The following is a 24,646-nucleotide window of genomic DNA, read 5'->3' as shown; positions in this document are numbered from 1 at the left end:
GACGTCACAATACTGTATTTTCATTGAGATCAAATGAGTGCCGAATATAATGTTAGTCTGTAAGAAATTTTAACTTCTATATTATTATTGATAAAATAATTATATAGCGTGAGCATTTTGAGTGAACCTTTTAGAAGCAGAAATTAATAATTCGTTATATTATATAGTCAACTACACAATTATCATCTATCAAGAATATTAAGTACCTAAATATTGCGAACATAAGTGAGTATTTAGGCAATATAAAATGTAGACGTGTGACTTACAGGATCGCTCATGAGTTTAGCCCATGGTTTGGGCACGTGCGTGGAACTGGCCGCCGGGAACACACCCATCAGCTGCTCCAGGGGACGGAACTGCAAACAAACACATTTAAATACACAACAGTGAACAAACAAAATCGTCACGCCTGAATGTTTAAAACAAATTCGGACTCGCAGGAACTACCCGATCGGGACAAGCCGAACAAGTGCAGTAATCGCTTCGAGTCGGTTTATATTTGACTAGCTGATCCGCGCAACTTCGCTTGCGTCACCGAAGAGAGAATGGGACATCATTTTCCCCGTTTTTGTAACATTTTTCGTTGCTACTCTGCTCCTATTGGTCGTAGCGTGATGATATACAGCCTATAGCCTTCCTCGATAAATGGACTATCTAACACTGAAAGAATTTTTCAAATCGGACCAGTAGTTCCGGAGATTAGCGCGTTCAAACAAACAAACAAACAAACAATCAAACAAACAAACTCTTCCGCTTTATAATATTAGTATAGATATTTAAGGAAATAAAAATGTTAGTGTCTCACCGGTTGCGTGCCTTCTTCAAACTTGGTGGACAGTCCGCATATGTTGACGAAGTCTGACGCGAAGGGCGCGTAGTGGTAGGGGAAGTACCACTTCCAGCTGGCGCAGCCCTGGTAGTAGTAGCGGAGCACCCAGCACAGGCCGCGCACGTATTGGAGCGCTACGCGGTACCTAAAGGGAAAAACAGACACGAATTTTACTATATCAGCTTTCTGGTTCTCACCTGGTGCAGCTAAATATCAGTATTTTACATGGAGAAACTGCCTATCGGATATCCACAACCCAAGCAAGTAAGCTTGGTTGTCAGACTTTCAAGCTTCTGAGTAACGGTAATGACTGTCAAAAATCCTTGAAAATTACCCACAATTTTACGTATAATATGGTTGTCCATCCACAAAATAACGTATAGATCCACGTAGCTGTTCTTCTTCAGAAACGAGCTTTTATTTTTCTTTAATGCCATATAGACTTCGGTACTTTGCATTTCTCTAATAACTACTGAGCGATTTTGGCTATATTTTTAACTGTATATCGTCGTAATAAACAGATTTATAATCTTTATATTAAGTAGGGATACTAATAATAATTATTATTAAGAGCAGTGATAGCCTAGTGGTATAAGTTGGTACCTTCCACGCAAGTGGTCGCAGGTTCGCATGCCTAAGCCCTCCCTTATTTCTGGAGACCTTTACCCCGCAGTGGGACACTAACTAAATTTATTATTATTTTTTAGTAATTACCTGAACTCCAGGTTATCCCTGGCAACTTCGAACTTGCTCTCGTAGTAGCGCTCCTTGAAGCCGTCCTCCCACAGGCGCACCTCGTCGTGCTTGTCGTCGTCGTCCTCGTCCAGCCCCGCCGCCTCCGCGGTCCGCTTGCGACCACGACCACTCGACTCTTCCTCCTGCTGTTATGTAACAGATAAATACTTTAACAGCTTGTTTAAGTGCTAGATAAATTATCTGCTAGGTAACGTAATGCAAATGTTTGGAAATAGATAAGCTATTTGAAAGTGGTGAAAATGGGCCAATTTTTTTGTTACTTCATAAACTCATATTTTATGTTAATCACATTTTGTGGAGCGCACAAATATTTTTACTGCGTGGGAATCGAGCCCAGGACTTCCCAACGCAATAGTAGCGGCGTGGTGACGTTAACCACTGCGCCACGGAGGCAGTAAAGTAAGCAACAAGTATAATAAGCGAGTAGTAATAATTACCGCAGCGACACTGTTCATGCCGGCGAGTCGTATGTTGGCTGCTTCTCTACGCACGTTCTCCAGAGGCCGGGACGAGTTCTGATCTTGACCCACCGCCTGCAATAACACATATACATATTAATATACACATATAAACAGCCATTTCTAATTTCTTCATCTAACGGTCAAGGAAAACATCGTGATGAAACCCTGCGTGCCTAAAATTAGTTTCTTTAATTTCTTTAGGACATGCAAAGTCCCCAACCCGCATTTGGCCAGCGTGGTGGACTCAAGGTCTTATACCTCCCTCGTACGGAACCCTTTCCAAGCAGTAGAACAGTAAGAGATAAAAAAAACTTCAGTTTATTCAAAGTCCCCAACCCGCAATTGGCCAGCGTGGTGGACTCAAGGCCTAACACCTTCCTCGTTCGGGACCCTTATCTAGCGCTGAGACAGTAATAACTTAAAAAAAAATCTTCAGGACAAAGCCCCAACCTGCACTTAGCCAGCGTGGTGGACTTAAGGCCTAATACCTCCCTCGTTTGGGAAAACACTCTTGCGTAGCACTGAGACAGTAATAAGGCAAAAAAATCTTCAGGGCATAGTCCCCATTGGCCAGCGTGGTGGACTCAAGGCCTAACCCCGCCCTCATTCCCGTATGACCCTTGCCCAGCATTGAGTTGAAAAAACACTAACCTGTGGCGCAAACTGTGTCTTTTCCAGCAGTCCGAAGTTGGGTCGCTGTTGTTGTCTCTTCTTAGCTTTATCTCTCGCTTTGAAGTTGAGTTCGTTCTGGTGGCGCCGCTTGAAGATCTCGTCCTCCATGTGGCCCAGCTCCGTCATAATTACCTGCACTCGCTCTAGTTTCACGTCGCCCGAGTCTGTGATCCAACCCTGGGGGAGGTGGAGTCGTAAATATAGGGGTAGAGGTACTTAAGTATATAGAAAGATGAGAGATTGGGTGAGTCATGTTGAGTATGATGATATAGGAAATTATATTATTGATTTTCTTTAAGTTTAGTGTAAACCACCTGGTAATCATAAAAAATCAAAACACTGAAAATTTAGTGAAAAGATTTGAAAGTTCCTTAGCTTTGTTTCTTAGCAGAAGTGGTTTATTATTAGATTTGAATGTCCTACCCTCTATTCAATATAGGATTACATTACTTTAAAAGAAAAGATTGAATTTATATTTGAATTTTGAGTCTATAATCATTGCAGTAGCTCTGTATTATTTCTAAGTAAGGACTTATATTAAAACAAAACCGATAAATGAAAGGTTTATACAAAAAAAACTATTCTCACCTTAGTCCTATAAACGCACTTCTTATACAAATTAACTAGGCGATCCACGGCACCCTCCCTGATCTCCAAACTTGGCAGATGAGGTAGAAAGTCATTGCCTACGAAGAAGCACATGAACACCCAGTCATCCAGCGCCCTCTCGAAGTCATAAGGGAAGGGGAGGTCGGGCATCTGCAGCTCCCTCTCCAGGTACTCCCGGAGGACACTCAGCCGCACGAAGATGAAGGAGTCCTGGTTACCGAAGGCCGGGTCTGAACGGACCAGGGCCGCGTCGGGTGATGTGCCTGTACATTCTTTCATCTCGTGACCTGTGTAGGGATAGAATAGAATTTAGTATAATTTAACATAATGTAAAAATAACAAGCCTGTTATACACGATGGCGAAAGCAGAGGTGTAAGAAATACACCCACTTTCATGAAAGTTTTTGATGTTATTATTTCCGTTCATTCAGGGCAACTTTCGAGAATATTTTATTAGAATTTAGAAAAACAGAATAATACTTTAACCTATACGGAAATCGAACCGTATGACGCGGATTGTATAGCCTATTCGTCGTGTGTTTCCTAATTAAAAACTAGACAACTGAGTTAAATGAAAATAAGAATAGCAATAAATTATTACATGTGAAATAGCTTTTTAAACATTTAATGGTGAAAACACCATAAATAATAACTTGTTTACTCACCAAGTTGTCCACATACATCACAAGGCCTGGGCTTGTTGGGCTTGAACTCCTCTCTGATGATGGTGAAGTTCGGCTCGTGGGTGGCTAGCCCCAGCATGATGAGGTCAGCGTCGGCGCCGCACAGCACGTGCTGTGTGTTGGGGTCGTGGTCCGGTTGCACTGGAGAAAAACGCAATAGGTTTAGTAGGCCCAGAGGCGCTTATAGCAAGTACGCTAGCCGGTCGGTGAATATTAGTGGTTTAAGCCACATATTGGTATTTGAACTGAGCGTCTATGTACTTTAAAAGCGTAATCTATGGAGTACGTATTAATAGAAGCGTATACGTATCTCTACGTGCGTCTGTCAACGTATACGGTTGAAAACTTACCGTAGGTGTGACCATAAATAATTGTAATTTTTGTACTTTGCTGTTTAAAACTGTGTTTAAACATTTACCCTCTTATTCATAAAAATATATGAAGTTATGAGAGGCTAATAAACTGTTTTGTTTCTTTCACTCCTTAGTGAAATGAAAAAGAGGAAACAGATTTTAGTAGTTGTTTAACTAAAATAGGTTTATAGTGTGTTTATTAATAAGAGGGTATTATTGTAAATTCTAAATTTTATATACAGGGTGTAAACGACGGTTAACCGAAAACTTCAGTGTTAATTTTGTGACACTAAATGCGTGAAATTTACTTCAACCATTTTTCTCGGAAATGATTGGTTCCCGAGTTAGTCATTTTTGAGCATTCAATGTATAGTGAACAACGCGATATATCTCCGCGCATGCCTACGAGATTTCTGGCGGCGGCGGCGCGCTGAGCGACGACATGACGCGACGCGTCGTAGGTATCAAAATCAAAATCAAATCATTTATTCATTTAGGTCAAATGTTGACACTTACGATAGTCGTTACAATTACTGAATCTACCACTAGCTCGGAAAGGGGGTAGAGCCTTATGAGAAGAGCTAGCGAGAAACTCACGGCCACTCTTTTCAATCGCCAAAAGTTTTACAATGTGGTTGATACAATAATTGATCATGCGAGGAGCTGCCAACAATCAGCGGTACGTACGCGTACCACCACGTCTATGCGCTCACTAGTAGGGTAAGTTCGCCCTATCGCGTCCATCACCCAAATCGCGTCCATTTTTCGAACCTGCCTATAAAAATACTTGCAAATAAATGTAATATCACACTGAAGAACGTGAATGTTATAACTGTCAATAGCTCAATTTGTACGAAGCACGCACATATAGACAAAAGCTCCGAGTGCCTAATTAATCTCTGTAAAAAAAAAAGTTAATTTTGGTTGTTCAACAACGGAGTGCGGACGTGTGGGATTTTAGTAAAAAAAATAGTGTGCAACGGTGCGTTTGGCGGTAAGTCTCTTTATGTTTTATGTGAACTTGAGGACACATAGATGTTTCGAGACATGAATCATAACATAAACTAATTATATTAATTACTAATTTGCTTTTTTTTATCTATTAAATAGTTAAAACAGGGTGGACGCGAAGTGCTACACTGAATTTATTAAACTACCACTTTGCGTCCACGATGGACGCGAACTCATCCATTTACGTTTTAGTTAGTTGTTTATTTTTAAGTGATTAAAATATTAAAACAAATTGGGTTTTCGTTCATTTTGTCATTAAAGTTACACAATTGTAATACCCAATTTGCGTCCACATTATTACGATTGTAGAAAAAGTAACAAAGATAGATCGAAACGTGGACGCACACTATTCCTATAGGCTATAATCTTGTAACAAATCGCGTCCGTCTTTATTAAATAATCGCTTTATTTTTTGTAAAATACTGATAATAGGATGAATATTAATATTTTATTTTATTCAGTATTTTAAATCTAGTAGGTCCATTAAATGTTTTCTATAATTCTTTTTTCTGTTTAAGATGAGTTCTTTAGAGTCAAATAAGAAGAAGGAAAAGGAAACTTATACAGAAGAAGATTTGAAGAAAGCTCTAAGCGATATTCGAGAGAAAAAGAAATCTGTAAGTCAAGTATGTAAAGATTATGGAATTCCCAAGACCACAATATTGGATAAAATCAGTGGCCGCTGACCAGATGGAGTAAAGAAACCGGGACCAGAACCAACGCTAAGTGTAGATTGTGAAAAAAAGGTAGTTGAATGGCTTCTCAACACATCCAAATGTGGATTCCCAGTGAAAAAACAGGAATTATTGGATACTGTTCAGAAAATCATTCGAGACGGGGAGATTAAAAATAAATTCAAAGATGACCGTCCAGGTCAAAGTGGATTGAAATTTTTTTGGCCAGAAATAAAGAATAATCGCTTAAGAATGCGGAGGGCATTAATAAAGCTAAAGCCCTAGTAACAGAAGAATCAATCAGATTGTGGTTTAGAGAACTTGAATAATATTTGGAAAGTATGAATCAGAAAGATATTTTAAGTGATCCAAAATGAATTTTCAATGGAGACGAAAGCGGTTTTGCTTTCTGTCCAAAAACAGGAAAAGTTTTAGGTCCAAGAGATTTTTTTAATAATTAGGTATATTCTTAAATAAATAAATTAATAAGATCTAGTGTTTCTTTACATTTCTTTAATAATATCACCCCCTCATACCTTTTCTTAGCTGGTGGACGCGAAATAGTCCCAGGGTGGACGCAATTTGGATTTTGTGGACGCAAAGTAGGTGAAAAGCCTAATTCTGTGGTTTGCATTTTCTTAAAAAAAACTCATGATGTTACAAACGAAATTGAAAGTTAATATTAAACTAGACTATATAGTCACCACATTACATAATTTTTTTAATTGAAACTAGTGCTGCAACATTTTTGTTTTCTCCCTCAAACTTGCTAACTGCACTAAATGGACGCGAACAGGCGAAATGACCCTATGTATTATTTGATAACAATCTCATGTATCGTTTATGGTAGGTATCGTAAGTACGCTCGTATGTTACAATAGCTCATAGTAAAATTGTAAGTAGGTAGATACCTACTTGGCTTACGTGAAATCAAACAATAATAGCAAAATGTAACCAATAATAAGAAAGTGCTAAAACGAATTGTTATCAATGTCTTTCAACACGCAATTACCTGGTGTATGGCGAGAGTTTGAGTAGGTACCTTTGGATCCGGACGTACAGGTGCAGAGCACGCCGTGCACTTCCACGTGCTTCACCATACATAGCACATCAACATTTCTTCCTATTTACGAACACAACTGCACTTCGAAAACAATAACAACAAAAATAATAACAATAAAAACACTAACAGCTCAAAACCGAAACAATAACAAGTAATAATAAACAACAGTTCACACACGACACGACGAATAGGACATAACGAACGACACCGGTGAAGAGCTTCCGTCTTCCGCGAGCGAATTGCTCGAACTATCAAAGAGAGCCGCCGGCGCGGGCGCCTCTCCGCTCACTCGCGCCGCCCCTCGCCCGCGCCACCCGCTCCCTCCGCGCCGTCCGCCCGCGCGCCGCCGATTTGGTGACGAGCGACGAGTTAGGATCCCAGCGAGAGATTAGATTCAATAAAATATTGATGTGGCATTAGGTACTATTTTTACTTGTCACAGTTGTTACTCGTTGCATTGTAGTTTTATTCAAATACCGAATAACATTACAAACATTATTGATGTAAGTTTAAAATACCTACTTTGATATTTAATAACATAAAATCAGATTAAAGTAAATAAAATAAACACGAAACGTTTATTTAATTAAACCATAAAAAATGTAGGTACATAACAATGATAACAATCAATATCCATTAATATTCTTATCAGAGAAACTAACTTATCATAATTCATTATCCCCGGAGAATTACTTAGCATTCATTTTGTCGCATCCCATCTATGTAACATCCATGCGCGGTCGCGGCGTCACGCGTCTCTACGGCCATCTACTTTTCGAGTCGCACCGCGCTTGTATGAATGAGCGTGTAAATATCGAATAGAATAATAAGTTTGCAAGAACAAATAGAACAAAGCGACAATACTTGTTAAATTGTTTATTAGAGATTTTTATAGCGCTAAAGAATATCAATAGTATTTTTTGTCGTTCTGTATGTATTTGTACGTGTAATAATAATAAGATATCACACATTTTAAATCTTATTAATGTACCTTTTATCGGAGAGCGGGATAATTATGTCATTTTCATTTTTAACATAGAAGAACAAATACTAAGTAACGCTGCATACTAGTGAGAGTGAGGCTGACAGCTGTGTGCGTAATCGTGTCTGTGTGGCGCGCGTAGGTACACGGCGTGACGTCGACCGTCGCGGCCGTACGCCGCCGGCGCGGTGTCGTTGGCCGCGGACAGCTGATAGCGAATTTATACGTTGTTTTAATCCATTGCTGTTTTTTGTGAAAAACAGTAATATGACGGATTTTTTCTCATATTCATGTTGCACTGTGTAGTATTAACGAAATAATACCGAAAAAAAATAAAAAAAACGCATAAAAAATCGGAAAAATCATGAAAAAAGCGATGAAAATTTTCAACGCCATAAGCACCAGAATCATGTCTAGAATCATTTTTTTTTTCGTTTTCGGTAGCCTGTCTGTTACACCCTGTATATTATTATCCACCAGTTACAACCGTTACATACAAGGCTCTCTACTAAATTGTTAGTCTAAAGTATTAGTATGTAAGATGTTACCTCTCTGTCTTCTGATGTAGTCCATAATCTTGTGTTCTCCCTCCCCGGGAACATTCGCGTCTGATAGTATCACCTTGATGCCTTTCCATCCAGGATCGTTGTTTAATCTGTCGATAAACAAAAACTATTTAATCATTTTTTTTAATACTTATGCCATCCAACCAATAATAAATAAATTTAACCCACTACTGTTCCACTGCTAGGCAAGGGTCTCCTCCCGTAATGAGGGAGGGGTTAGGCCTTGATTCCACCACGCTGGCCAATTGCGGGTTGGGGACTTTGCATGCCCTCAATAAATGTTTAAACAAATTTTTAGGCATGCGAGGTTTCCTCACGATGTTTTCCTTCACCGTTGGAGCATGTGATAATTATTTCTAATATTTCTAATACACACATAACTTCGAAAAGTCATTGGTGTGTTGCCTTGGGTTCGAACCTGCGACCACTGGCGTGGGAGGTGTCAACTTATACCACTCGGCTATCACTGCTTCAATCCAACCAATAGAAAAGAATAAATATTTTTTCTGCTCTTTATAATATTGCTGAATAAAATGTATAAATCAATTTTATTGATTGACAACCCATGGCTTATTGCCGCGTGGGTCAATTGACACCAAAAATAATCCAGTCTAGGTTCAATCAGTTGCTTTAGTAACACCCAAAAATCTACAGCACTTTGTTATTCAAATACAGACACTTTTAAATAAAATATTTATGTCACAAACCTGTCATGTATATAATAATGCAAGCATTTGCTGAGTCGGTCCATAAACGGAGTTCCAGGTGTGATGCAGTTGGAATCGAAGTGAGCCTCCTTAGGCCTTTCCGGAGGAAGGTAAGCGCCTTTACCCTTGAGTTCGGAGCGGATACGAGCCACTTCCTCAATCTTCTCCTGGGTTTCCTTAGACGCACGGAACCGACGGGAACGTTGCTGGTTCATCTTGGCTCTTGGAGCCTGATGGAGAAGGAAAGCAGTTAAGACAGTTCTTACAGTGATGGTTAATACACACTTACCGGTTTCAGCGGTTACAAACAGCAGGTTATTACAGGGTTTATGTAGGACAGGCACGGAGATTGCAGGTGACGCGACGCTATCGTGGATTTATGCTAATGATCAAGGGATTCGTGTGGTTGTTTCAGGTTGTTGGGTTCCCGTTGAGTGTGACGCTTTATTGCGTAGCTAAAATACGCTTCGTGGACTTGGTTTATTGTGAATAATGCTTTTTCTTTTTCTATCTCACTAGTGAGATCATAATAAAAGATTGAACATAAATTAATTTAAAATATATATAGGTATCTTTGTTTATATTTAACTACAGCTTCATGTACTTTGATTGTTTACATAAGTAAGGTAAGCTTTTGAATACTCTATCATGTTAAGCTGAGTTTTTATATTAATCAGTTATGTAAATGCTTAGTGAGGTTTCAAACCACAACTTTTTATTTATTTATAACTTCTTTTACAGATCTGTGATTATTGTATTACAGCAGATTTATTACTAAAAGCATTATCTCCCCGTCTACCTTTGGTTGATGAAGAAATAACATGAAGTAGGTGTTGTAGCTTCTTAGGACTCTTATGCTACTGCTACTTTTGTCAGCACATTTTAAGAATGATGAATGATTTTTTTTTTCTCTACTCTGTAGCACTTAGATGGTAAACTTTACAAGTATCTTACCACTCCATCAATAGCCATGTACAACAGCTTCCTAGGCCTGACAATACGGAACAGGCGGTCAATGCACTCAAAGATAGCCACCATCATCTCATCCTCATCCTTGGGCGGTGGCTTGTCTTCAGGATGAGTGCACGGATGGATGATACCGTTCATGTCCAGGTACAAGTTGTCAAACTCCACTCCATTTGGGTTTGGGAGGGATGAGTCTATGTAAACGAGTTGGCCATCTACATCGGTAGGCTGAAAGAGAAAAAATTTCGTAAGAGAATGTTTGTTAAATAGTTGCTATGGCTTCTTGATGTAAATTGATACTATACAGTAGCTCTAGCTTCTTTTGAGCTACGAAATGTAAGAATCTAACTAGAAGTTCCATGTTTAAAGTCCACAGTAAAGCATACATTACTCTCCACAGTATACAAAACTATTTGGCGATACAACAGTAGCCATTAATGATGTAATGTTTTGTATATTATAAATTCAAATTCAAATTCAAATTCAAATTCAAAATATCCTTTATTTCGTAAACTTTTTACAAAGTATTTGAAATAGTCACGTATTTGTATTTCTTTTGTCCGTTTCGGAAAAGCTGGTTGCTCGTGAGAAGAAACGGCAAGAAACTCACGGCTTGCTCTTTTAAAATGTCAATTTGCTTGATACAAGATGATTTGATGATTTACTGTGTACACTCAAAGAAAAGCTGTAAATAAATCTAATTTAAAATTTAAGCTAATAAAAATAGTAAAAATCTTTAAAAGGAAACTTATTGGTAGGACACAGTAAAACATTGTACATTAAAACATTAGTACATTATTTGAAATAGACTTGGTAGAAGCAGCACAGTCCCAAGCTTTATTATCGTCCAAATAATCTTTAACAGAATAATAGCCTTTTAAACATAAGTTGCGTTTAATAACTAATTTAAATTTATTGAAGCTTAAATTTTTGATTTCACTAGGGATTTTATTGTAGAATCGCACACATTGACCTCTGAAGGATTTGTTTATTTTTTGGAGCCTAGTGGCTGGAATAACAAGTTTATTTTTGTTTCGTGTATTAATGCTATGTATATCGCTCTTTTTCTTGAAATGTGTTATATTTTTGTGTACATATATTAGGTTTTCATATATATATTGACCTGTCACCGTCAATATATTTATCTCCTTAAATTTTTCCCTTAGTGAATGTCTACTGCCTAAGTTATAAATTGCACGAATAGCCCTCTTCTGCAGCACAAAGATGGTTTGGATGTCGGCAGCATTACCCCAGAGCAAAATTCCATAAGACATGACACTATGGAAGTAACTGAAGTATACTAACCTAGCTGTTTCAATGTCAGTGAGTTGGCGAATTTTTCTGACCGCAAAGGCTGCAGAACTAAGTCTATTCGACAATTGTGATATATGTGGACCCCACTGTAACTTCGAATCTATTGTAATGCCTAGAAATTTGGCTGTGTCCACAAGGTCCAGCTCATCTTCCTTAATCTTTATCAAAGTTTTCACTGGTTTGACATTAGGTGTTACAAATTTTATGCATTTAGTTTTTTGCTCGTTTAATAGCAGATTGTTAACATCAAACCAATGTACCACTTTAGAGATAGCATTATTCACATCGTCAAGATTAGTTTGATGTCGTTTAAGTTTAAATAAAAGTGATGTATCATCAGCGAATAATACTATCTCGTGACTATTTTTAACAAGATGAGGTAGATCATTAATGTAGATTAAAAATAAAAATAAAAAAGGGCCAAGTATTGAACCTTGTGGCACACCCATTTTAACCACCGACCCAGCAGATCGTACACCGTTTACGTCGACTTTCTGAATCCTATTATTCAAATAGGAGATAAGAAGATTCAGAGCCGCATTTTGTACACCGTAGTGATGTAGCTTCCTGATTAATGTTTCATGCGGGACGCAGTCAAACGCCTTGGATAAATCACAGAAGATGCCAAGAGCATCGTGTGAGTCCTCCCAGGCATCAAAAATATGGTTTACAAGCTCAACACCAGCATCGATAGTGGAGCGACCCCTTGTAAAACCAAATTGTTTGCTATGTAATAATTTATTTTTACTAAAAAAACTAAGTAACTGATCTAATATTAATTTTTCAAAAATTTTACTGAATGTTGGCAGTACAGAAATAGGTCTGAAGTTAGTGGGGTCAGATGTACTGCCTGATTTGAAGAGTGGTATTACTTTACTATCTTTCATTCGATCAGGAAACACACCACCACTTACACATTCGTTAAATATTACAGCTAATTGGGGTGCAACTAAGTCAATAATAGTTTTTGTAATAACTACTGAATTACCCCAAAGGTCTACAGTATTTTTCACATTTATAGTATTAAAAGCTTTTATAATGTCTACATGCGAGACATAGTCAAACCTAAAAATTGCATTACAGATATTAACATTTTCTTTCAGAATTGATTCAGCAACAGTAGGTGACGAGTTCAAAGATTCGGTAGTCGAGACTGGAATGTCAGTGAAAAACTTCTCAAAAGCTGTGGCCACATCGGAATCCGTTGAGATGGTGTTGCCACCAACATTCAAGCTAAACTCACGATCATGGCCCTTTACATTTCCAGTCTCACTATTTATTACTCTCCAAGTCATTTTAATTTTGTCATTACTATTTTTAATCTTTGAACTCAAGTAACGAGACTTAGCTAATTTACAGACCTGTCTAAATAATTTTGCGTAATTTTTTACATATTCTTGAAAATGTTCACTTCTATTGTGATTCCTTTCCTCATACAGCTCGAAAAGTTTTCTCCTACTCTTATATATGCCTATAGTAGCCCATTCACTAAAGGTAGCGCTATCTTGGACCGTAACCGTTCTGGAAGTAAACACCGAGTCAAATTCAGTGCAAAATCTATTAAAAAAGTTATTGTACATATCATTAGGATTACTGTGCTTTTTTATAAGTGGTAAATTAGAAGCAAGTTTATTTTTAAAACTTTCAAAACGATTAGCGGTTTTGGGTACAATTGTAATTTTTCTTTTAGCCACATGTTTATTCTTATTTGTAAATGAAATAAATTGACCACAGTGATCCGAATCTAGTTGATTAATTACTCTCCTATCATTAACTATTATATCAGTGAAAATATTATCCAAACATGTGGCTGTAAATGTGTATACTATGTAATAGTCTAGAGTTGGCTATGTATAAATCTACAGGGAAATAAGCGTCTCCAGCATTTTGGCGGGGTGGACTTTCACGATCAGAAATCTTGTACGCTGTTATTGAAAAAATCTTTATGACCTTCGGATGTATACATCATATACCAAAACAATCTAGCCTAGAGACTTGCAAAACGTATTGTGATGCTAAAAATTCATCCAAAAACATAAATAATCAGCTTTGTGGACATAAATCTTTGAACCAAACAGTATGTTTATAGGTTATGTTTTACCCTCTGTTCCACACATTCCACTATGACGCTTGGGTATTTTCTGCTAAGCCAGCGGAAGAATGCTGGTACTCCCATCTTGAATTTCACTTAAGTTATCAGGTTTGATAATTTCACTGCGCTTATTGTTTTGTCACGTATTCAACACAAACAAATCAAATTGACGCAGATGCCATTTCTAAGGAGTGAAAGAGAGAGAAATGGAAAGAGACGGATAGAGCGAATTCGTTCCGAAATAAATAGGTTATTGATATCGAGCTTTTTTTGGAGAATATGCATTTATAATGTTATTGTCTTTATTTTTAAATAGTATCCAAAACTTCCATTCTGCATCTTTGTTCTTGATTGTGTTTTAACTTTCATGAGAACGGGGTAAATGAATGCTTTTTTTAAATATACCTAATGATGAACGGCAAACAATATGCCAATTTTTTGAGAATGTCACTTGAATGTCAACGTCATGCGGCATCGATTTGGTTGGGTTATTAGATTTAATTAGATTTTACTGTTTTCAGTGATAATGTTTGTAAAAATGAGAACATTTTGTTACATAAACTACTATCGCAAATTGCTAAAAACCGCCCGGCTTCATAGATTCTACTCCAGTAATGAAGGAAAAGAGAAAAACATTCGTAATATTGGGATCTTAGCTCACATCGATGCAGGTTATGATTATTTAAACTTCGCACTAATTATTATCGGCATTTTCCCCACAAATATGCTCTTAACTTAATCATTCATCCATCTATAACATAATATCACTTGAAATTACATATTTAAGTTCCTAACCTAACTTTGTATTTGTTTACATAACAAGGTGCTCATTTTCTATGAATATTTAAATTTGTAGGTAAAACAACAACGACAGAGCGAATGCTGTTCTACTCTGGGACTATCCGGTCCATGGGAGAGGTCCATCATGGTAACACAGTGACTGACTACATGGAACAGGAAAGGCAGAGAGGAATAACTATTACATGTTAGTATTATTAATGTTTTTTGAGTTTCTTTATCAAATCTTAAATATACATTTATACGTAAAATCATACCTTTAACCTGTTAATACCAGAGATTTTTTTAAAAATAGTTTGTTCTAAAAATCCTGTGCAGTGATAAACTGGCTACAATAGTAGAAAATAAAAATAAAAACAGAAGGTTTACTTAATTTATAAATGATGGCTCAAGAAATCTACTTATATAATATTTTTATGACTTCCAACTAGTTCCAACTGGCTGACAAGTATCATCTGCTGGACAATAACTCTTCAAATAAGGTAGCTTGATTTTCAAACAAGGAAATTAATGTTTCTGAAGCCCACCATGCTGGTCACAACATTGTATTCTTTCAAGAACAGCTTTAAAAAACTTATAGGCATGTGAAGTTTCATCACAATGTTTTTTGATGTAGCACTTAAAGTATACATTTTTGTTGTAAACAGCTGCAGCAGTATCGTTCCCCTGGCGAGACAGTCAGATCAATCTGATAGACACTCCAGGACACATAGACTTCACCATGGAGGTGGAACAGAGCCTTGCTGTGCTAGATGGAGCTGTCATAGTATTGGATGCTTCAGCAGGTGAGATACCACACTCCAAGGAAACTACCAGATGTTTTAGCACTATTTTAGGTATTCCTGTAATCAGGTTGATAGCCTCTTAATAGTACTAATGTTGAAACATAATAATAATTAGGTTGCTTTGTGTTGGAAATACAGTTGGGTATATTTATGTAGTGTGCATTATGATTGAAACAAAATATTGCACAACCAATTTCTGCAGCACAGATTTTGTTGTTAATGGACTATTGCTCACTATTATTTGTCAAGTCTATTTTACTGTATGCATTCAAGAGATGTAACTAGCCCACTCCTATTTTAATGTCTAATGTAATCCACCATGTAATGTCATGTTACATTTGCAATACATACCACACATTGAATAGGGATGTTTCCAAGGTATTAGAACATAAATTATAATTAGGCCGCCAGTAACAACCAATAAAGTGACTTACTTAAAAAGCATTACTGTTATGGAGTGGAGGCCAATGACGTCACGGTGTTGTACATTTTGTACTCTAACGTGACGTCATGCGACTTTTCAACTCAATGTATCGCGGTTATAATTTAATTAAGCACAAAAATGGCAAATATGTGTGTAATTATTTTTCGCAATCTACTAGATGGACTAAAAAAAACAAAATTAGTCATCATCCCTATTCACGTTACATTGCACGTTATACTCGTCTGGACGCGGCGTTAATTTAGCAATTCTTCGTCCTATCATCATATCCCTAGGCGTGGAAGCCCAGACCCTCACAGTGTGGCGCCAAGCTAGCGGGTACCGCGTGCCCCGCATCCTGTACCTGAACAAGATGGACCGGAGCGATGCGAGCGCGGCCGCGTGCGCCCGCTCCGTGCGAGACAAGCTGCACGCCGAGCCACTGCTGCTGCATACTGATGTTAGACATGAGGATAAATTGATAGGTATGACTATTTACTTATATTTCGTTAATTATATAAGGTGCTATTAAGATAGGTAGATTGTAATTTTTTTCCCAGCTTTTAATACGGACTTTTGTCGTGTGACTGGCCTTTAGTAACTAATAATAAATATTCAGATGAATCTTTATAAAGTTGACAGTTTTTATTTATGTCAACCTAGTGTAAAAATGGTTCAAGCCGCCTGAAAGGGATTTGACATGGCTTAGCGCCTGTTATCTTAAACTAGCTGACCCGCGCAACTTCGCTTGCGTCAAATAAGAGAGAATGGGTAAATTTTTTCCCCGTTTTTGTAACATTTTTTACTGGTACTCTGCTCCTAATGGTCGTAGCGTGATGATATATAGCCTATAACCTTCCTCGATAAATGGGCTATCTAACACTGAAAGAATTTTTAAAATTGGACCCGTAGTTCCTGAGATTAGCGCGTTCAAACAAACAAACAAACAAACTCTTCAGCTTTATAATATTAGTATAGATGACAACAACCCGGACTGACTTGCCCAGCGCGACTGGGTATATATATATGTATGTATTTCAATTTAAGATACTCATAACATTTCTATATCTGTAGTGTAATAAATTATAACTTACTATAACGTCCTCCGTGGCGCAGTGCTTAAGGTGGTTTTAGATCATACACATATTATTTCTTTATGTTCAAAATCTCGTAATTACGCCGATACATTGAGTTAAAAATTGCACGACGTCACGTTTTAGTAGAAAATGTACTACAAAGTGACGATATTAGGTCCTTAATAACTTAATATTGTTCCTTGATGAAAAAAATAAGTATTGTATGATATTTTTTTACAATCTACCAGACGGACAAAAAAATAAAAATAGCTATTATGCCTTTTGTTATTTGAATTTCACGTTTTCCTTCGTTCTCAGGTTTAATAGATCTGCTAAGTTTAGAAGAAGTGATCTGGACCCACGGTCGAGGGCAGAACTTCTCACGACGTAGACTGACGGAGAAGGAAGATGGCCGCAAGTGGGAGTCCGCCATGACAGCTCATAAGGAGCTCGTGGACACTCTGTCTGGGATCGATGACCAACTCGCTGACACTATTATTGCACAGGAGACTTTAGACATCAAGGTAAGATTATGAAACCTTTATTTTATTTTCCTTTTTTTTTAAGTCAACTCCCACCTTATGAACTGATCTCGAGAATTTATTAAGATGCAAACAATGGACACAAAGTCTATACACAAACTTTGTGTCTACTAGAATACTAGAATAAATATTTGTGTAATCTACAGAATCTGTAGATTACACAAATATTTATTCTATTTGAGAATGGAACCAAACACCTTCCAACTCACTAGTAGTGGCGTGGCAGCCAACTTTACCACTGCGCCGAGGAAGATGGTTTTTACAGTAACTCATACAGTCCCAGACTGCTGGGCACTATCCTATTGCCTCTGGTGCTTCTATAGACTTCTGGAACTAGACCTAGTGTCTGAGCATCATTTAAGGAACTTATCCATATTGACGTTGCATCTCTATCCTGCGTGGGTTTTAGTAGAAAATAGTTGCTTATTTGTCTGGAATCAATTAGCTATTGTTATTCCAAATTTCTCGAAAATCAATTCAGTTGTTTTGACATGAAAGCGTGTATATATGTTTTTCTCTAGCCAAAAGAACTGGAACAAGCAATCCGTCGCAGTACACTATCAATGAAAGCCTTCCCGCTGCTCTGCGGCAGTTCATACAAGAACATCGGAGTCCAGACCCTGATGGACGGCATCATCTCCTACCTTCCATCACCAGCTGAAGGTCACAAGCTGTACAGGACCTTCACCAACGACCTGGCTGCCAGGGCGTTTAAAGTCCAGCATGATGACCAGCGAGGAGTGTTGACCTTCCTGAGGCTGTATAGTGGAGAGATAAGTAAAGGACAGAAGATTTATAATTTGGGACAAGATAAGAGTGAACAGGTTAGTATAAAAGTTCTTACATACATTAAATCACGCTTTTAGCCCATAGGAGTAGGTATAGAGTAGAGACTAGAGAATTTATGAATTAATAACTATAAATAAATATCATCGGACAACTCACACGCGGTCATTTGATTAAAAACTAAGCACAGCTTGTACTATGGTAACCAAATAACTGATAAACATTCTTATAGACTTGTAAATACGTACTTATATTGATAAGTAAGCAGTGATAGCCGAGTGGTTTAAGTCGGCAGCTCCCACGCAAGTGGTCGCAGGTCGAATCCGAGGCAACACTCCATTGACTTTTCGAAGTTATGTGTGTATAACAAATAATTATCACTCGCTTTAACGGTGAAGGAAAACATTGTGAGGAAACCTTGCATGCCTAAAATTTGTTTAATACATTTATTGAGGGCATGCAAAGTCCCTAACCCGCACTTGGCCAGCGTGGTGGACTCAAGGCCTAACCCCTCCTTCGTTTGTGAGGAGACCCTTTCCCAGCAGTGGGACAGTAATGGGTTACAAGGAAACTAATATCCTATATGTTATGTAACAGATCGGTGCGTTATACGTGGCTCTGGCTGATGAATACAAGCCTGTCGAGAAGGTCACCGCGGGGAACATCGCCGTCGTCAGCTCCTTGAAGGTAAACATTTTATATAGCACTAGATTTTTAGAACAAATTGTGTGAAAAAAACTATTCATGTCTTTCTTCAGAATTCTTGGTGCAGTGGTTTAGGTCACCACGCCAATACCGTTGCGTCGGGAGGTCGTGGGTTCGATTCCCACACGAAGCAATTAATTATTTGTGCGATCCACAAATAATTGTTTCGGGTCTGTTCGTGCTTTGTGTCCCTTGTTTGTGTGTTTGTAAAAGTCCCCGCGGAACTGAACAATTGTTTTTGGATCGCACAAATAATTGTCCTGTGTGGGAATCGATCCCACGACCTACCGACGCCATGGTAGCGGCGTGGCGACCTTAACCATTGCGCCACGGAGGTAGTCAACTATTCAAAATTACACCTTAATATCATCAGCTTGCAATAACCACCGCAGTATTCCCCAGGGGACCATGACAGGAGACCTGGTGACGTCCACGCAGGCAGCCGCCACCCGCGCCAAGACTCACCTGGCCAAGTGGCTGCAGGAACCTGGCGCCAAGGACCAGCTGATGCTGCCCAGCGCCCGGCAGAGGCTGCAAGCCATGGAGACTGAACCGAGTAATGAGGAGTTAGCTGATGTACTTTTAGGCATTGGTAAGACTTCTTAGTTTTCATTTTTTTTTATGTGATGATATGATATGATGTGCTTTTTAGTATGCAGTGATAGCCTAGTGGTAGAAGCTGGATCCAGCCAACACAAGCAGTTGCAGGTTCGAACCCGAGGCACACTAATGACTTCGAAGTTATGTGTGTATTAGAAATAATTATCACTTCTGCCAACGGTGAAGGAAAACATCGTGTTGCAACCTTGCATGCCTGAGAGTTTTTTAGAACAGTTCTTATCTTGAAGGTATGCAAAGTCCCCAACCTGCACTTAGTCAGCGTGGTGAATTCAAGGCCTAACCCCTCCCTCATTACAGCAGGAGACCTTTGCCCAGCAGTGGGACATTAATGGATAAATTATGCATTAGTTTCATCATAAGATTTTTTTTATTAGCCTGTTTTTATATCACACTGCTGAGCAAAGGCCTCTCCCATGAGTTTCCAATCCCGTCGACCGATTGTTGCGTCTGGCCATCCATCCAGGAACGCATCTAGGTCATCCCGCCATCTCCGTTTGGGCCTTCCTCTTCGCCGCCGACCATCTTGTGGCTTCCACTTCGTGGCAATCTATACTAATATTATAAAGCTGAAGAGTTTGTTTGTTTGATTTTTTTATTGTTTAATTTTTTGGATTTTTTGATTGTTTGTTTGTTTGTTTGACCGCGCTAATCTCGGTAACTACTGGTCCGATTTGAAAAATTCTTTCAGTGATAGATAGCCCATTTATCGAGGAAGGCTATAGGCTATATATCATCACGCTACTACCAATAGGAGCAGAGTACCAGTGAAAAATGTTACAAAAACGGGGAAAATTTTGACCCATTCTCTGTTATGTGACGCTATAGGTATAAGATAAGATATTTATGCATTATTTTTTTATAACTCAGGTACCACAATCCCGGAGCCAGTATTCCTATGCTCCATCGAGCCTCCGAGCGTGTCTCAGCAGACGGCGCTGGAGGCGGCGCTGGCCGAGCTGCAGCGAGAGGACCCCAGCCTCAGGGTCACCACCGACCCGGACAGCGGGCAGATGGTACTCGCTGGTATGTATACATATTATATACCTGGCCATACTGCCACTATAGTCTCGGCAGCTTAGTATAGAGCCTTGACATACACAATTTATCTACATTACTTACTAAAAGCTGTATAAAACGGGACGCCGTCAGCTTCTACCACCTTCACTGATGTTCTAAATTCTGGGTTTTGTATACTACCGCCAGCCGTTAACCTTATGTTTGCCGGGCGGCAAAACCACATATGTGAGTCGAGTCGGTTTTGTTGTTCGGTAAATATGGCCGAACCGAACGTGTGTATAGCAAACCTTACACCTTACAAGGCTCTCAAATTAAATGTTTTGCTCTGCCTACCCCTATGAGGAAAAGGCTTGATATTATGTATGTATGTGTAGCAGATTGCATTCTGTAACCTGCCACGCAATTCTAAAAGTTGCCTTTACACACATACACTTTATCGCACGTTCTTAGGAACATACAGGATAACGCGCGGGAAAGCAGCGCGCTCTGAGAGAGCGATTTTCTTCGCGGGCTCGGACAGATGAGCGCGGCGCGTGGTCATTCCTTCCCCTTGTCCGCGCGCTCTTTCACGCGCGATTGTTGTTTCATGCACGATTAGAGTGTGTGTGTGTGTAAAGGTGGCTACTATCACACTAAGTTATATAGTGCGAGTTATCTTGCTTATTATTTATCTACCTTTCTAGGCATGGGCGAGTTACATCTAGACATAATAAAAGAGCGTATAATCCGCGAGTACAAGATCGATGTAGAACTAGGTCCGCTGCAGATAGCCTACCGCGAGGCGCTGCTCGGAGCCGCGCGGCACACGCAGCTCGTGGACAGGAAGATGGGCGGCAACAGGCAGTTCTGCAAGATCACCATGTCGGCCAAGAACGTGAAGGGAGTGCCGCATGATAAGATATTGAAGTAAGTTGTATTATATAATACTTACTATAGTCTTTAAAATATAGCTTGATTAGAATGACAGATGTCAAACTGTTTTGACTAGGGTTGTAGAAGTATTGATCAAAATCGATAGCGAAAAAATCGAATCTAAAATAATTATATTCGATTCAATTATTTTTGAATTAGTTTTTTACGAATTGTTGTTGTAAATCTTATTGTTTAAGCAAATTCGTATAGGACGACCAGCCCTACTTTTAACACCGCACGGAGACCTCTCCTAGTTTAGTATTAATTACGATCAATTAAATAAAACAATGAAATTAAAGTTAAATAAAATTAATTTATTCGGTTAATGGTGCAATTCTGATGATAGGGATGAAGATGATAGTAATATAGGATGCGCAGTTAATAGTGCGCATCCTAAATCAGTATCATCCTCATCGCTATCATCAGAATCGCTGGAACAATCTTGGAGATTAATTATTAATTCTTGGTCACGAATAGTATCAAAGTGTACTTCGCGATTAACGATTAATCAGATGATTTACTCTTATCTATTGTGTCTCCTCACTAAAATTTTTGCAACATGACGTAGCCTTGTAGAGAGGTTGAAAATTATTAGGTTTATTTTTAAAACTAAAGAAAATAGTACTGATTTTTAGTTTAAAGGCTGATTGTATTGAATTATTCTGATTTCTAATTGAGGATCTGTATTTAAAAAATAGTTATAATGCTAGACAAGACAGATTTTTCGTGTTTCAATTTGTAATACTCGTTAGACGTCACTACAAAGTTGTGTGCTCTGTTTTGCTTAGAACTGTCATTTTAATCAAGCTATATTTTAAAGAGTATAGTCTTGTATGACAAGATGTGTGGATGTGAATGAGGCAAGGGAAGTTTGTTATATAGTACCAAGTGGCGTTCTTTGGTCTCTGCCTTACCTCATAGAACAAAGATGTGATTGTATGTTGTATTATACATACATAATATTAAACATTTTCCCTTAGGGGTAGGCAGAGATCAAAGAATGCCACTTGATACTGACAAACTTTCCTTGCCTCATTCACAACCATACATCTTGTCAAACAGGACCGTGATGGACTTTATACAGTAATTTTCATACATTTACTGTCTACGTTATCTATTGTATCACGTTCACTATTTCTATTAGGTTATCTGACATTTATTCATAAGCTGCGAAACTGTCTCTTAGAATTTACTTTAATATTCAAATGAACAATTATGTAAATAATGTTATGCAACAGGTTGGACAAGAGCGGCGACAGTGCTGCCAACCTGTCTCACTTACACCCGCGACATCTGTCTGCTATCAAACAAGGCGTCAGCACCGCCATCATGCACGGACCTAAACTTGGATGCCCCGTACGTATCTAACTTATCTTAATACAGTAATAATATCTATTTGATTATATTTTCTACGTAGCAGTGATAGCCGAGTTGTATAAGTTAGTACCTCCCATGCAAGTAGTCGCAGGTTCGAACCTGAAGGAATACACCAATGACTTTTCCAAGTTATGTGTGTATTAGAAATAATTATCACTTGTTCCTACGGTGAAGGAAAACATCGTGATGCAACCTTGCTTGCCAAAGAGTTCTTTAGAACAGTTCTTGAAGGTACCTATGCAATTGGTATGCGTGGTGGACTCTAAGCCTAACCTCTCCCTCATTACAGGAGGAGACCCTTGCCCAGCAGTGGGGCAGTAATGGGTTTTTGTTTATCATAATTATTATATTTTCTACGTTATAAATGATCAAAAAAAGATGCGATGTTCTACTCGTGTCTAAATTGACGAGTGGATATGAACTTCGATGTTTATTAATTATATCTTGTTCCTGCAGGTAGTAGATGTACAAGTGACACTACACTGGTTCGAGATCGGACGAGGCACCTCTGACTCAGTGGTTACAGCAGGTGTAGCGCAGTGCTTACGAAAGGTTCGTACCCAATTTGACATACTTTACTGATTACTCGGAAATAAATTGTATTGAGCATTCAACGAATATCAGTGACTAAAAAAATCGAAAGCAACGTCAGTATGCTAAGAGTTACAAATAATATATGGACAACAAGAAAACGAATAACCAAAGTGACTCAAGACTGAAAATCAACTATTTTTCAGTAACAGTAACGAGTAACAGACAGACAGACAGAGTTACTTTCGCATTTATAATATTAGTATTTGGTTTTGTCCCAAAAATTGTTTATTTTCTGAAACATTCGACCACCAAAACTTAATTACTTAATCATAAATTATACTACTATACTATCCAGGTGTTCGAGGCATCCGAGTCGATGCTGCTGGAGCCGGTGATGAGCCTGGAGGTGGTGTCTCCGGAGTCGCACTCCTCGCGCGTGCTGGCCGACCTGGCGCGCCGCCGCACCATCATACAACATATACATGTGCGACACCAGAACAAGGTAATTATCCTCAAAAAAATCAATCTATTTCAATACTACAGTATTTTACTGGGAGCGACTGCCTACCTGACCTCCATAACCCAGTTACCTGGGTTATAACACGATACCCTTCGGTAAGACTGGTTGTCAGACTATTAAGCTTATGACTACTGTTAACAACTGTCAAAGATTTTTGAAAATGACAGCCGGAACTCACAATTTAACGTGCCTTCCGAAACACGGAGATAACAGATAACATTGCTTACATCATTGTTAATTTCTAAGGGCCAATATAGCTTGTGAATAAGTGAAAGATAACTAGGGTAACGAAGCTTTGATCTACATCAGCATAACTGTGGATTTAATAAGCTTGTCCCTGTTATTACATGGAACTTACATTGTTAATGGCGTAACGTGAGTGTATTTCAAACACATCTACACCTTCGGGTATAATAGACATGATACTCTTATATAATATTATGTATCTGTTATAATTTATGGTATAGTTAGTGGTCAACCTAGCATCAAAGTTATTCAAGCCACTTGAAGCCTTTGACATATCTTAACGACTGTTATCATTCCCAGGTGATAGACTGCCTCGCCCCGCTATCAGAGCTGCTGGGCTACTCGTCAACTCTTCGCTCGCTGTCCTCCGGGCTGGCCACCTTCACAATGGAGTTCCATTCCTACCAGCAGATGTCGCCATACGATGAGGAGAAGGCGATTAAAAGCGTCACAGGCTTTTAGAAAAATTAAGTCTTAGCTTAAATTATGTAAAGAGTATGTGTATACTTAGAACACAAAAGAGCATCTTACGCACGGAATAGGTGCCTTTATTCACACGCTCTATCGC

At 38.6% G+C, this 24,646-nt stretch overlaps 2 protein-coding genes across 3 annotated transcripts in view; one reads left to right on the top strand and one right to left on the bottom strand.

Moving 5' to 3' along the window:
- Positions 1–13,927, bottom strand: part of Rat1 (5'-3' exoribonuclease 2 Rat1) — a 32,373-nt gene extending 18,446 nt beyond the window's left edge. The window contains exons 1-11 of one of the 2 annotated variants that reach the window (XM_076126395.1): positions 13,748–13,927; positions 10,321–10,560; positions 9,367–9,596; positions 8,642–8,748; positions 3,993–4,151; positions 3,307–3,614; positions 2,698–2,895; positions 2,023–2,118; positions 1,544–1,710; positions 806–974; positions 267–356 (exon numbers count right to left, since the gene is read on the bottom strand). In XM_076126395.1, the coding sequence (XP_075982510.1) occupies positions 267–356; positions 806–974; positions 1,544–1,710; positions 2,023–2,118; positions 2,698–2,895; positions 3,307–3,614; positions 3,993–4,151; positions 8,642–8,748; positions 9,367–9,596; positions 10,321–10,560; positions 13,748–13,822 (1,839 nt within the window). In that variant the 5' untranslated portion in view covers positions 13,823–13,927. The remainder of the gene's footprint in view (positions 1–266; positions 357–805; positions 975–1,543; positions 1,711–2,022; positions 2,119–2,697; positions 2,896–3,306; positions 3,615–3,992; positions 4,152–8,641; positions 8,749–9,366; positions 9,597–10,320; positions 10,561–13,747) is intronic. The other variant, XM_076126397.1, reaches the window with a different exon arrangement.
- Positions 13,928–14,203: 276 nt separating this feature from the next.
- mRRF2 (mitochondrial ribosome recycling factor 2) lies at positions 14,204–24,545 on the top strand. The gene is made up of 14 exons (XM_076127196.1): positions 14,204–14,409; positions 14,595–14,723; positions 15,184–15,321; positions 16,039–16,227; positions 17,137–17,342; positions 17,882–18,184; positions 18,744–18,833; positions 19,254–19,443; positions 20,340–20,495; positions 21,173–21,395; positions 22,640–22,757; positions 23,235–23,330; positions 23,668–23,814; positions 24,379–24,545. The coding sequence occupies exons 1-14, from the start codon at positions 14,265–14,267 to the stop codon at positions 24,538–24,540; spliced, it is 2,292 nt and encodes a 763-aa protein (XP_075983311.1). The 5' UTR covers positions 14,204–14,264; the 3' UTR covers positions 24,541–24,545.
- The last annotated feature ends 101 nt before the right edge of the window (positions 24,546–24,646 follow it).

This window comes from Anticarsia gemmatalis, chromosome 19, assembly GCF_050436995.1.
Source record: "Anticarsia gemmatalis isolate Benzon Research Colony breed Stoneville strain chromosome 19, ilAntGemm2 primary, whole genome shotgun sequence".
Taxonomy (NCBI): Eukaryota; Metazoa; Arthropoda; class Insecta; order Lepidoptera; family Erebidae; genus Anticarsia; species Anticarsia gemmatalis.
The sequence above is the reverse complement of the archived record's forward strand: the minus strand, read 5'-3'. Positions and strand labels throughout refer to the sequence as shown.

Excerpts from the sequence above, each read along its gene's own strand:
- mRRF2 (XM_076127196.1), top strand. The coding sequence starts at position 14,265 with ATGTTTGTAAAAATGAGAACATTTTGTTACATAAACTACTATCGCAAA. Across the intron at positions 16,228-17,136 it reads ACATGAGGATAAATTGATAG|GTTTAATAGATCTGCTAAGT; the intron begins GTATGACTATTT and ends CTTCGTTCTCAG. Across the intron at positions 20,496-21,172 it reads CGGGCAGATGGTACTCGCTG|GCATGGGCGAGTTACATCTA; the intron begins GTATGTATACAT and ends CTACCTTTCTAG.